This window comes from Ammodytes marinus (genome assembly GCF_949987685.1).
Source record: "Ammodytes marinus genome assembly, chromosome: 11".
Lineage (NCBI taxonomy): Eukaryota > Metazoa > Chordata > Actinopteri > Uranoscopiformes > Ammodytidae > Ammodytes > Ammodytes marinus.
In genome coordinates, this window is record NC_137215.1 from 3,260,414 (window position 1) to 3,275,413 (window position 15,000).

The 15,000-nt window shown below is 41.7% G+C and overlaps 1 protein-coding gene across 1 annotated transcript in view; it reads left to right on the plus strand.

Moving 5' to 3' along the window:
- LOC307257560 (attractin-like protein 1) overlaps positions 1 to 15,000 on the plus strand; it is a gene marked incomplete at its 3' end in the record, with an annotated part of 198,769 nt that overhangs the window by 134,907 nt on the left and 48,862 nt on the right. Inside the window, exons 22-24 of the mRNA XM_080036821.1 lie at positions 4,888 to 4,982; positions 5,766 to 5,844; positions 8,337 to 8,494. Of these exons, the coding sequence (XP_079892947.1) occupies positions 4,888 to 4,982; positions 5,766 to 5,844; positions 8,337 to 8,494 (332 nt within the window). The remainder of the gene's footprint in view (positions 1 to 4,887; positions 4,983 to 5,765; positions 5,845 to 8,336; positions 8,495 to 15,000) is intronic.

Consider the following 15,000-nt stretch of genomic DNA (forward strand, 5'->3'; position numbering starts at 1 on the left):
ATTGGATGCTGGTAAAAATCGCTGAGGTTGGGGCTCAGGCAGAAAGGTTTTAGGATGTCCCAATACACGTGGTCAGATGCAGCATGCTGAAAAATACCCAGATACCCGACTATTATCTGTGTGTAGATTACCCCATGTTAGTTGTGTATTTAATTTTGTCTTTTGTGTGTTCACTTTTTCAGTTCACACCCACACACAGACACACACACCCCCCCACACACACACACACACACACACACACACACACACACACACACACACGCACTTAATCCAAAGATAATGTTTTTTTTTTTTTAAGTATCTAGTTACACTCATAGTCTGAATCAGCTTTCATTACGACCAGCCATCTGTGAACCTGAGAAATTGACACAGACTATTTTCTATATCCATGGTTCCTGTGGGGATTGTTAATACCTCACACACACACACACACACACACACACACACACACACACACACACACACACACACACACACTGTTAATACCTTTAGTTGACTCGTTTCATTCAAGGTGAGAACTCGCACATGCACACGTGTTAATTTGAGACCGCCTAAGACGTGAAACTGCCGTCCGATTCCTCTGAGGGGGATTTGTAATTAGCGGAGATGAACTTTTAAACCGAGCTCATTCTGTTGTGGCCTTAAAATCACACACAACTTGCATTTGTAACCAGTTTGCAAACGCTGCCATACTGAGAAATACAGAGAGAGTTTTGTGGGAATACATTGTGTCAATGAATGTCCTCACAAGTATAGCCGTACAAAGGTGTGTGTGTGTGTGTGTGTCTGTCTGTCTGTCTGTCTGTCTGTCTGTCTGTCTGTCTGTCTGTCTGTCTGTCTGTCTGTCTGTCTGTCTGTCTGTCTGTCTGTCTGTCTGACTGTCTGTCTGTCTGTCTGTCTGTCTGCCTGTCCACCCTCACAGTAAACAACCTCGGCTTAATCAACTTTGTGTCAACTCATTTGGCGATGGCTTGCATTTGTTAAAGGTGCTACAAGGAACTTTTAAATATTTCTGAAACGGTCTTATTTTTCCTCTGATGATCCTAAAGTACATGTAAAAGCAAACGAGACCATCAGTGCAAAAAAACAAATATGAATGCTTTTGCTAAGGTCTGAATACACGCCAACCATTTATGGCAGAAAAGTCAGAAAGGAAATTGGAAGTTCCTTGTTGCCACTTTAAGCCTTCAGTGATGGCACATGGATTTTATACCTTCTGCTGTACGTCCAGGTTTTTTCTTAGCAGTAGAATCAACAACTGAAACATTTCTTGGGATCTTCTTCTTGGGGATTTTTCCGAGCCCCTGCACCAGTGTCAGGGGGGGACGGGAGGGCACCAGTTTGTAAACGCTGCCATACTGAGAAATACAGAGAGAGTTTTGTGGAGCTGATAAAAGGCTTAATCAACTTTGTGTCAACTCGTTTTGGTGATGGCTTGAATGTAACTGACATTCATTTATATAAAAAAGGTTACGCGCTATAGCTTTAAACTTTAAGGTAAATACACAAACATCCTGTGTCCACACACACACACACACACACACACACACACACACACACACACACACACACACACACACACACACACACACACACACACACACACACACCTCCCTTCACCCTAAAAAGTATATGAAAAGCCTCCAAAATACTGTGAAGTGGTTCAGACGACCCTTATGGGATAAACAACAGCAGTGCATGTCTGCCTGCGAGGGAGTGCAGAGATATTGTCTTTGATCTGATGCTATCTGCTGTGTGTGTGTGTGTGTGTGTGTGTGTGTGTGTGTGTGTGTGTGTGTGTGTGTGTGTGTGTGTGTGTGTGTGTGTGTGTGTGTGTGTGTGTGTGTGTGTGTGTGTGTGTGTGTGTGTGTGTGTGTGTGTGTGTGTGTGTGTGTGTGTGTGTGTGTGTGTGTGTGTGTGTGTGTGTGTGTGTGTGTGTGTGTGTGTGTGTGAGCTTGTAAGTCGCCATGACGCCTGAACAAAACAACAGTGTTTGTCAAACATAATTCTGCTTTGGTCTCGGTGACGCCCCGGGATCATAAAGCAGGGAGAGGAAGTGTGTGTGTGTGTGTGTGTGTGTGTGTGTGTGTGTGTGTGTGTGTGTGTGTGTGTGTGAGAGAGAGAGAGAGAGAGAGAGTCTTTTTTTAGCATTTTTTTTAAAAGTTGAAAAAGCTATTTTGTTTGTGCTGACAGCGACGTATTACCTGTAAAAGCACTGGATGGTATTTAACAGGGACATTAAGAGAATTTTTTTTATTTTTTTTTTTATAGATTTCTTTGGGCATTTCTATGCTTTATTGATAGTGTAGAGACAGAGTTGAAATGGGGCAGAGAGGGGAGTGACATGCAGAGAACGACCGCGGGCGGGAATCGAACCCGGGTCCGCTGCTGGCCGAGGCCCATGGGGGGGACGCCCTACCAACTGAGCTAAGGGCGCCCCTTAAGATCATTTTTAAGACAGTCCTGAAGACAGCTAGATTATGTTACACTGCATATCTATTGCCACCAATATCAACAAAGTGATAATGCATAGTGATAGCCTGGCACCGCCCGCCTACCTACTTCTGCTCAATTTTCATTTCCCTTCAGTAGTCAGTCTGAGTCCGCGGTATATTAGTGGGTTTACTCCGTCAATATTTATACCTGTCCAATCAGCGAACAGAGGGAGTGGCTGAGAACAATGACGTTGAAGTCGTGCACCAGTTGTAGTCAGAAGCCGGCGCATGACGATTGGTTGGCAGATCCAGAGTGGCACTGGGCAGATCCAATAGTTTTAAACTTCAACAGACACCCGCCGTCAAGTGAGTTAACGTTTGTCAATTGAGCGATTCCAGACCTTCTGTACAAATGAAATGAAGTATGATGGTCTGGTAGGACCAGGCTAAATGAAGTACGATGGTCTGGTAGGACCAGGCTAAATGAAGTACGATGGTCTGGTAGGACCAGGCTAAATGAAGTACGATGGTCTGGTAGGACCAGGCTAAATGAAGTACGATGGTCTGGGAGGACCAGACTAAATGAAGTACGATGGTCTGGTAGGACCAGGCTAAATGAAGTACGATGGTCTGGTAGGACCAGGCTAAATGAAGTACGATGGTCTGGTAGGACCAGGCTAAATGAAGTACGATGGTCTGGTAGGACCAGGCTATATTGTAGCAGCTTTCAAAAAGGATTCAATCTCAGTAAAACACATTATTTATTTTGTCATCATATTCCTATCGATTCCTATTGTTTGCTTCTGCTAAACTCAGCCTACACATTGTGAAAGGCTGTGTTCATATTTATCAGACTACTGCGTAATTCATACACACACATACGGAGACACACACACAGTCGATCACGCAATCACACACACACACACACACACAGTCGATCACGCAAACACACACACACACACACACTCTCTCTCTCTCTTTCTCACTCTCACACACTTACACACACACTCTCCTCACACTCTCATACAAACACACACACTCTCACACAAACACACACACACTCACACACACACACACACACACATTCGCTCTCTCTCACTCACTCACTCACACACACACACTTTCTCACACACACACACACACACACACACACTCACACACACACACACACACACACACACACACACACACACACACACACACACACACACACACACACACACACACACACACACCCCTTGTTTATTTGTTGATTGAGATCTTCGACCACTGTAGCCGTATTCATCTAATTGAATATCGACTCAGCGTCTCCAGAGTTTTTTACTTTCATAAATCTGTCGGCGCCGGACGGGACCGTCAATAAAACGATTCGGAGCGGATGTTTTTATATGTGAAATGTTCCATTGTTAAAGTGTTAAAGGGTGTGTGTGTGTGTGTGTGTGTCTGTGTGTCTGTGTGTCTGTGTGTCTGTGTGTGTGTGTGTGTGTGCGTGTGTGCGTGTGTGAGTGAGTGAGTGAGTGAGTGAGTGAGTGAGTGAGTGTGTGAGTGAGTGTGTGTGAGTGAGTGGGCTCAGAGCCAGGAGACAAATACTCCTCCACAAATTAAAGGTTATACCAGAAAGAACTGCATTGAACTCTCAACCGAATGAGCCAGATGTAAAGGTGGAGTCAGTGATTCTGGAGAACGCTTTTGTCAAAATCACTTTTTCTTTTTAAGTCAGTGAATATCTCCTCATGTACTATGTGTGGGGAAAAGGGTTATTGTGTTAATGCATGCACAGCCTAGGCTCTATACACTGGTATGTAATCAAAGGGGTTGTAAACTAAGCTAGCAACATACCTGTTTAAAGAGCCTAGGCTGTGTATTAACAAACAGCACACACGCAGTACAGACAGGTAGCAGATCATGAGGAGATATTTACTGATTTTGACAACAAGCGTTCTCCAGAATCACTGACTCCACCTTTAGCTAACTGAAGCGTTTATAGATGCATCACTTAAAGGGACAGTGTAATATGACATCATCAAGAAAGTTCTACAAAGTTCTAGAATGCAGCGCTCCCTGGGTAACCCCACCCCTTTAGAATAATAACAGAAGCTACAGTGGCCTTCAAGGACAAGAACAATTCTAAATGTTAAACAATGCACCTGATGACATTCCAACTATGACACTTTCAAGATGGCGGCACTAGGCCCTGGTCCAAAATATGGACATATATGAGACCCTTTCTAAGGGAAAAAATAATTCATTAAAACAATTCAGCTATTATGCACTAAATTAAATGTACTTATGGATATTATAATTACTTTCTACAAAATCTGCTAGGAAATAAAACCCAAAATTCTACACACTGCAGCTTTAAATTAGATTAAATGATTTTTAACAATTATCATTTCCAGATTGGTTTGTTTTAACCACTGTGTGTTCTTGTGTTTTGTCGTTGTTTTCTCAGACAACCTGTTGATCGATTACCAGTTCACCTTCAGTTTGCTTCAGGAAGACGATCGCCACTACACCGCCATCAACTTCATGGCCACGCCTGAGCAGGTAACACACACATTTAAAGCCACATGGGGGATTTATAGGTTGACTTCTGAGCCTTTATTAACCTTAATTGAAGGCTTAAAGGTGCAGTGTGCTTAGGTGTTACGAGCAAAGGTGTTACGAGGACCTTTTAAATATTTCTGAAACAGGCAAATTTTTTTTTTTAGATATTTTTTTGGCATTTTTATGCTTTATTGATAGTGTAGAGACAGAGTTGAAATGGGGCAGAGAGGGGAGTGACATGCAGAGAACGACTGCGGGCTGGAATCGAACCCGGGTCTGCTGCTGGCCGAGGCCCATGGGGGGGGACGCCCTACCAACTGAGCTAAGGGCGCCCCCAACAGGCTCATTTTTGTTCTGATGATCATAAATTACATGTAAAGAATGCTATTTTTATATTGTTTTTCTTAATGCCTTTGTCATGGGTCCCTCACCCTGGAATTATAGCTGGCATATTAACAACACCACCGCTTTTTACACACTGTACCTTTTTAAAATAGTATTTTCAAATACATGTATTAAACAAATTATTATATAAATATTTTTATATTTTTATTTTTATTTTTATTTTTATTTTTATTTTTATTTTTATTTTTATTTTTTTATATATTTTTATTTTTATTTTTATTTTTATTTTTATTTTTTTATATATTTTTATTTTTATTTTTTTACTATGGAAAAGGGGTAGGATTAAATAAGCTTTTCATTTAGTTTTGTATTGTTTTTGATATGTCTGAAATAAAATTTAAAAAAAAATTAAATTAAGTTAAATATGTTTTTGTGCAGGCCAACAAGAACCTGGACATGTCAATCAACGCCTCAAACAACTTCAACCTGAACATCACCTGGTCCTTCAGCTCAACAGGTAGACACACTATAGTTACTTATTTTTTAAGATAATTCTTTGGGCATTTTCAAGCTTTATTAGACAGTACAGAGTTGAAATAGGGAGACAGAGAGAGAGAGAGGGAGAGAGAGAGAGAGAGAGGGGGGATGACCTGCAGTAAAGGGCCGCGGGTTGAATTTGAACCCGCGACCACTACAACGAAAGCCGGAGACGATATGGTACGCGCTCTATCCACTACGCCACCGGAGCGCCCCACAACATATTTTATTTCGATTATTTCCGGGCTGATTTCGAAGACTGTCATATTACTTTGTCTGTCCAGCATAAAGCCTGCCTACCAAGTAAGGGTGCTATGGGCGCTGCGGTGGCGTAGTGGATAGAGCGCGTACCATATTGGCGTACCTTCGTTGCAGTGGTCGCGGGTTCAAATCCGACCTGTGGACCTTTACTGCAGGTCTCCCCCCCCCCCTCTCTCTTTCTCTCTCTCTCTCTGTCTCCCCATTTCAACTCTGTACTGTCTAATAAAGCTTGAAAATGCCCAAATAAATTATCTTATAAAAAAAAGTGAAAAACTAGGCCCTGTTGTTCAGCTGATACCTCACAGTCTCACAGTTTCTTTCTTTCTTTTATCTGCGTCCAAGAAGTGCCCTCAAGTAAAATGGCCACTGATCCACTTTCCCTCTCGCCTCCCGGGGATTCCCCACGAACACACACACACACACACACACACACATACACACACACACACACACACACACACACACACACACTCCCCCTCTCTACACAAAACACTTCATAAGCTATTTTGAATTCTGGCATTAAGGGCATTTTATACTTTCTTTCCTTCAGATTTTCAATTAAGATAAAAGCACGCTGCGTTCACACTAGCTGTGTCTTGGGGGGACTGTGTGTGTGTGTGTGTGTGTGTGTGTGTGTGTGTGTGTGTGTGCTTGTATTTGTGCTTGCGTTCGTGCTTGCGTTTATGTGTGTGTGTGTGTGTGTGTGTGTATGCTTGCTTGCGTGAGTGTGTGTGTATGTGCTTCTATGCGTGCCTGCGTTCCTGTGTGTGTGTGTGTATGTGTGTGTGTGTGTATTCATGCTTGTGTGTGTGTGTGTGTGTGTATGCTTGCTTGCGTGAGTGTGTGTGTGTGTGTGTGTGTGTGTGTGTGTGTGTGTGTATTCATGCTTGTGTGTGTGTGTGTGTGTGTGTATCCATGCTCGTGTGTGTGTGTGTGTGTGTGTGTGTATCCATGCTCGTGTGTGTGTGTGTGTATTCATGCTCGTGTGTGTGTGTGTGTGTGTGTGTGCACTATTACAGAATGTTTAATGGCCCTGATAAAAACGGTAGCGGCAGGAAATATTTTATTCGCAACGTGTGAAAAACTGAAGCCATTAAGAGAGAAGTGCTGATAGAGCGCTGAAGGATTCTGAATCAAAACCACTTCAGTACATGCTAGCTGTGAGTTATATCTGTCATTAACTCTATATGCCTTATATGCCTGAGATGAGAGTCTAGGCCATGTTGGAAAATCCCTACTCATTGGGGCGACTGTGGCTCAGTTGGTAGAGCGGGTCGGCTGATGATCAAAGGGTTGGAGGTTCGATCCCCGCCCTGCCACCTGTGTCATGGTTGTTGGGTCCTTGGGCAAGACACTTCACCCACCTTGCCTCGTGTGAATGTCGATAGTTAGCCTGCTATCGGTGTGTGAATGTGTGTGTGAATGGTAACGTGGGAAAGGAAAACAGGTCTCCCTTGTAAAAGAGTCTTTGGTCTCAATGGGATATACCTGTATAAATAAAGGTTAGAAATACTAAAAGCCCTACTAACTTCCTGCTCATACTAAAAGCCCTACTAACGTCCTACTCATACTCATTTTGACGTCAATTTGAGTATGTTGTGGTTGTGTATGCGAGTTTGTGTAGGCGAGAAATGCCCGGATGAGAACTTACTTCCGGGAAGATTTTATGTATTGATCGATAGGTTACTTTAAAAAAAAAAAAATTGGTCTGGGCTAGCCTTTAGCTTACAAAATGTAATTTGATTTGCAATAACATTTTAATCAAGCAATATCACATGAGGGGGAGAAATGTTGTCGCTCTATATCAGCACTGCTGTGATTCGACCTTCGTTGCAGTGGTCGCGGGTTCAAATCCGACCCGTGGACCTTTACTGCAGGTCATCCCCTCTCTCGCTCGCTCTCTCTCTCTCTCTCTCTCTCTCTCTCTCTCTCTCTCTCTCTCTCTCTCTCTCTCTCTCTCTCTCTCTCTCTCTCTCTCTCTCTCTCTCTGTCTCCCCATTTCAACTCTGTACTGTCAAATAAAGCTTGAAAATTCCCAAAAAAAATAATCTTAAAGAAAAAAATAATTAAACTTCCTGGGAGCACCTTTAAGCACAGACTTACTAGAATTGGAATATATTCATAAGTATGTTTTAATTAGTGTATAATCTGTGAAATATTTATTTTTCATATCACCTTTTATATGTACTAAACCTATTGTCTCTCTCCCAGCCGGCACCATCTCCGGTGAAGAGATGCCCATCATCGCGCGGACGAACATCAAAGAGCACAGAGACAGTTTCTCATGTGAAAAGTTCAACTTCAGACTTCACCACAACATCACTTTCTACGTCTACGTGTCCAACTTCACCTGGCCGATCAAGATACAGGTAGGAGGCTGTGTGTGTGTGTGTGTGTGTGTGTGTGTGTGTGTGTGTGTGTGTGTGTGTGTGTGTGTGTGTGTGTGTGTGTGTGTGTGTGTGTGTGTGTGTGTATGTGTGTGTGTGTGTGTGTGTGTGTGTGGGTTTGTGGGTTTGTGTGTCTGTCTGTGCCATTTGGTGTGTGTATTCACAAGTGTGTGTGTGTGTGCGTGTATTTATGTGTTAGTGGGTGTATGTGTGTGTGTATTTATGTGTTCCTGTGTGTGCGTGTGTACTTATCTGTGTGTGTGTGTGTGTGTGTGTGTGTGTGTGTGTGTGTGTGTGTGTGTGTGTGTGTGTGTGTGTGTGTGTGTGTGTGTGTGTGTGTGTGTGTGTGTGTGTGAGAGAAATACACAAGAGTGATCCAGAGAGTCTATTATACCCAGATATCTTCCACATCTAAATCCAAGAAAGTACAATTATTTGATTAAACATTTAATTTGACTAAGTCTTTCACAATTTTGCTAAAAGCCCTTTTGTGTTTGTGTCATCGTTTAGTTATGACTAAATTAAGTTTTAATTTGAATGTGTATTATGTTTGAGCTCACACTGTAAACCACTTTTCATTTGGGACTAATAAAGTTATTAAACAAATCCAAAATAAGAATTAAAACTTTCTTAAAAGGTGCAGTGTGTAATATGACATCACCAAGAAAGTTCTACAAAGTTCTAGAATGCAACACTCCCTGGGTAACCCCAACCCTTTCAAATAATAACAGAAGCTACAGTGGCCTTCAAGGACAAGAACAATTCTAATTTCTAAACAATGCACCTGATGACATTCCAACTATGACACTTTCAAGATGGCTGTACTAGGCTTTGGTCCAAAATATGCAGAAATATGGACATATATGAGACCCTTTCTAAGGGAAAAAAAATTCAAAAAAATGTTTTCAGCTATTATGCACCAAATTAAATGTACTTATGGATATTATAATTACTTTCTCCAAAATCTGCTAGGAAATAAAACCCACAATTCTACACACTGCAGCTTTAAACAAATCCAAAATAAGAATAAAACTTTCTTAAAATACATAGTTTATTCTTTTTTTTTTTTTTTTTTTTTACTTTTTTTTTCTTTACGTGATGCAGGACAAGACAGGTGACATACATAACATTAGGGTTGCGTTCCGAATCGCATACTTTCTACTATATAGTATGGTAGAAAAAAGATTTAGGATGTCCCGATTCTTGTGGTCGGATTTAGGATGGTTAGAAGTACCCGGATGTCCTACTTCATGCGGCCAAGATTGTTAGTGTTGAAAAGTGCATCCTATTTGGGCGATTCTGACCCACAATCCAGTGCGCACGTGAAGTGACGTAACATTTGACGAAGCCTCCATATGAAAACAAACGGGGATGCGACGGATATAAAAGCAAGAGGCAAGATCAAGGCGCAATGTTATGATGAAATAAGAGAGAAAAGTATGTCCCAATAGTATGCCTACTCACTGCATCCTAACTAGATTCTTTTTATCGTCGGATGTAGTATGTAGAATAGAAAAAAGAAAGAGTATGCGATTCGGAACGCAACCATGGTGAGGGACATGACAATTTAAGTGTTCACCTTTAAGACAGAACGGACGAGACAAAAACAAGCAGGAGGTATACATAGTTTTTTTCTAATTAAATTATTTAAATTATGTAAGTTATAGGATTTAAGAATGTTTCGTTCTAAAATGATTAAAGTTTTTTGAAAAGTTATTAAAAAAAAATACATTTGCAAAGAACATACAACCACCATTTCAAATCTACTTCCTCTGTCAGTTACGATGCTTGGATGAAGCACAAAGTACATTTTACATCATAATATTTTAATAGTTTTCAGTGGGCTGTGTGTGTGTGTGTGTGTGTGTGTGTGTGCGTGTGCGTGTGCGTGTGCGTGTGTGTGTGTGCTACTGCGAAGCCCTGACTGAACATAAACTATTCTGAATACTGTTTGGAAAAATTTGCAATCACAATTAATGATCTGTGAGTCTTCAAGTGTCTCTCCATCTATTATGTAGCGCTGGCATACACACACACACACACACACACACATACACAGTCACACACACACATTAAATATTCACGTTTCGCGCCTTATGATGCATAAAATTGAAGTAGATTTTAGCGGTGATATTTTAACTTGACTGTCGTGTAGCGTGCGGGAGGCACAGCTGATATATGGAGCTAAGAAATGACAGGATGGAGAAAATTAAGCGAGAGTGGATGTTTAAGTGACAGATGGATGGATGGATGGATGGATGGATGGATAGATAGATAGATAGACAGACAGACAGACAGACAGACAGACAGACAGACAGACAGACAGACAGACAGACAGACAGACAGACAGACAGATAGATAAACGGATGGACGGACGGTATCGTACAGACAAAAATGTTGTGTGTGTTAAGAATATTGAGGCTGTTTAAGTGACACATTGAAGGAGAGGGATAGCATGTCCACAGACAGATAAAACACAGTATGTATGGACGGACGGATGGACGCAAATAAATGCACCAAGATTAGGCATTAGGAAATATTGAAATTACGTTCAAGAGATAATAAAAACAATAAGCGAATACAGGCAGACATTTTGTGGAAAGATTTAAATAAATTGCCCTTAAAGCTGGAGTGGAGGATTTGGGGAGAAAATAGCAGTTGGGATAGAGATTTGAATCCAAATACCTCAACCGCTCCACTTGTTCTCTTTGGTCCCTCTCCCTATGGTCCCTCCCTGACACGCTCTACACACCAACAACGTCGGTGCCAAAGTGAATGGACAGTCCCAACAGCCAATAAGAACAGAGAATCAGATTTTTTATTTTTATTTTTTTATCGGAGCCTCGCTCTGATTGGTCAAAGTGTACCGCTCATGTTAATTTTGACCAATCAGAAATCACATACCCCAGCTTTAACATACAATAAAAACAAGCTAACTAAAAAAAATATAGACCGACAGCAGTCATTTTGAGTAGATTGTCACGATGCACTTGGTGAAGTATCTTAATTTGATACAAATCAAATCAAATCAAATCAGTTTTATTTGTATAGCCCAAAATCACAAACACATTTGTCTCAGTGGGCTTTACATTCCATACAATATGATACAATATGACACCCTGCCCTTACACCCTTAGCTCGGCTGAGAAAAAACTCCCAGTAAAAACCCTTTACCGGGATTAAAACATTGAAGAAATCTCAGGGAGAGTCGAGAGAGTAAGGGATCCCTCTCCCAGGACGGACATACTGCAATAGATGTCATAAGTAGAGAAAAATCACGAAGGAATTTAATCATTGACCAGGTGATTACATGGTAATACTAAAGTAAAGTGTGAATAGTGTGGATGCAGGAAGACTTCAGATGCTGCCAGAGGATCCACACCGTCTCGTCTCCACCAGGGAAATATAAAGAACCGGGAACATAATGTCAAGTGAAAACATAGTTTGGAAGCCTCATCCCAATCAGATTGTAGTATCACAGTTATTTGCTGTATAATATATAAATGTTAGAAGTGCTTATCTTTCCGAATGTCCTGGTACTCATTATGGGTCATTTGTCCATCGATCGATCGCTCCCACGCACGCACGCACACACGCACTCACGCACACACACACACACAAGCACACACACCCACACACACACACCCTCTCTCTCTCTCGCACACACACACCCTCTCTCTCTCTCTCTCTCTCTCTCTCTCTCCCTCCCTCTCTCACACACATACACACCCACACCCTCTCTCTCTCGCACACACACTCTCTCTCTCTCTCCCTCTCTCCCTCTCACGCACACACAAACACACACACACACACACACACACACACACTCATATTCCTTTCCCATTAATGCTACACTATCAGCGCTGCTTGTATCTGCCGGTTGAAAGGTGATATGCTAATTAGCGCGATGAGGCCGATATCTGGTTGCCATGTCAGATGTTGCCGTGGGTAACACGAGAACCAATGGCGTCAGGTCCGGTGACCTTGGTGGCTTCCGACACACACACACACACACACACACACACACACACACACACACACACACACACACACACACACACACACACACACACACACAGACACACAGACACACACACACACACACACACACACACACACACACACACACACACACACACACACACACACACACAGCGAGAGGAAGAGATATTGTCCAGAGAATTGTTAATGACCCGGTCTGGTATACTGTATTTGATCTAATAGACATGGGCGTACATACACACACACACACACACACACACACACAGACACACACACACACACGCACACACACACACACACACGTGTATTAAAAGGTCCACTCTGTAACACTACCTTACTAATTAATTATGCATTCATTTGCATCTTTGTAAAAAATATACAGTTATGAAAATACCCTGTTACAGTACATGTGGACATGGCCCGTGTGTGTGTGTGTGTGTGTGTGTGTGTGTGTGTGTGTGTGTGTGTGTGTGTGTGTGTGTGTGTGTGTGTGTGTGTGTGTGTGTGTGTGTGTGTGTGTGTGTGTGTGTGTGTGTGTGTGTGTGTGTGTGTGTGCCCACAGACATATTAAATTACTGAACCGTGTGTATTTTGTGAATGCCCTTTTCTGTTGGGCAGCCCTCACAAAATGTCATCTTTGCAGGAACAACACTAGATGAAATATACAATAGTATTTTAAAAACACAAGATTATTCTGAAAATAAATGCACAGCTTTTTCTTTTAAAGATTATTTTTGGGCATTTTTTAAATGTATTAGACAGTACAGAGTTGAAATGGGGAGACAGAGAGAGAGACAGAGAGAGAGAGAGAGAGACAGAGAGAGAGACAGAGAGAGAGAGAGAGAGAGGGGGGGGATGACCTGCAGTAAAGGTCCACGGGTCGGATTTGAACCCGCGACCACTGCAACTAAGGCCTGAGCCAATATGGTACGCGCTCTATCCACTACGCCACCAGAGCGCCCATAATGTACTACTTTCTAACATAATATCTCACTGTTATGATCCCGCAGCTCATGTTAACACCACGCTTGATGTAATAGTATGTGGCAGTGAAACACATACACAAACACACACACACACACACACACACACACACACACACACACTGATACACACACACTCAGCTCACATGGCGTGGAGGTCAGGTCTCATACATAGGGACCCCAGGGTGCTAACCACACACTGCAGTACTCTGTGGGGGAGTCAGCTCGGTGTGTGTGTGTGTGTGTGTGTGTGTGTGTGTGTGTGTGTGTGTGTGTGTGTGTGTGTGTGTGTGTGTGTGTGTGTGTGTGTGTGTGTGTGTGTGTGTGTGTGTGTGTGTGTGTGTGTGTGTGTGTGTGTGTGTGTGTGTGTGTGTGTGTGTGTGTGTGTGTGTGTGTGTGTGTGTGTGTGTGTGTGTGTACATATTTCAGCTACAGTCTCACTGATAGTACAAGCATCCCTTTTTCCATGTTTCGTATGTGAAAGCCTATTTATGTTGTTGTATTGTTGCCATGGAACAAACATCTCACCAATGTTTGTACCTTATGCCAAGGCCTCAGACACATTTCAATATATTAAAGATTTTTTTTTTAAGTTTAGGATTATTTTGTGGGGTTCCGTCCTGCTTATGAATTAAAGACCTACTTCACCGGTGGGAATATGAAGGTGTATTGAACTCTGAGATCCTATGTAGTATAAATGTGCAACATTTTTTTAAATCGGTTCATCCTAGCCTGAGAAAAGGCAGAAGGAGTGTTTTATGGTCTCACTGTCTAACCCTACATTTCTCTTACTGTGATGTCACAGTATATTCTTTCCTTCATATTCCCACCGGTGAAGTAGGCCTTTAAAGTAATTTAAGAATCAATCCCATTTTTTAGAAAATGTTTTAGAACAGCCTTTTACTGTTAAAGGCCTACTTCACCGGTTTGAATATGAAGGTGTATTGAATTCTGAGATCCTATGTAGTATAAATGTGCGAAAAAAATTGAAATCGGTTCATCCTAGCCTGAGAAAAGGCAGAAAGAGTGTTTTTTTAACCCTATATTTCTCTTTCTCGTGACATCACAGAAAGAGAAATATAGGGTTAAAAAAAAATTACTTTGTAAATATTACTGTGATGTCTTTTACTGTGACATCACAGTAATATTTACAAAGTAAGTTTTTTTTTAACCCTATATTTCTCTTTCTGTGATGTCACGAGAAAGAGAAATATAGGGTTAAGAAAACACTATTTCTGCCTTTTTTTTGCACATTTATACTACATAGGATCTCAGAATTCAATACACCTTCATATTCAAACCGGTGAAGTAGGCCTTTAATCTTATTATTTTTTTCAAATTTGAGAAAGAACATAACGTAGCACTGTCCCCTTCTTAAATTAACTGAATTGAATTGAAGTTTAAACCCCTTAAAGGTCCATGTTGTAGCATTCAAAGGTGCAGTGTGTAATATGACATCATGAAGAAAGTCCTACAAAGTTCTAGAATGCAACGCTCCCTGGG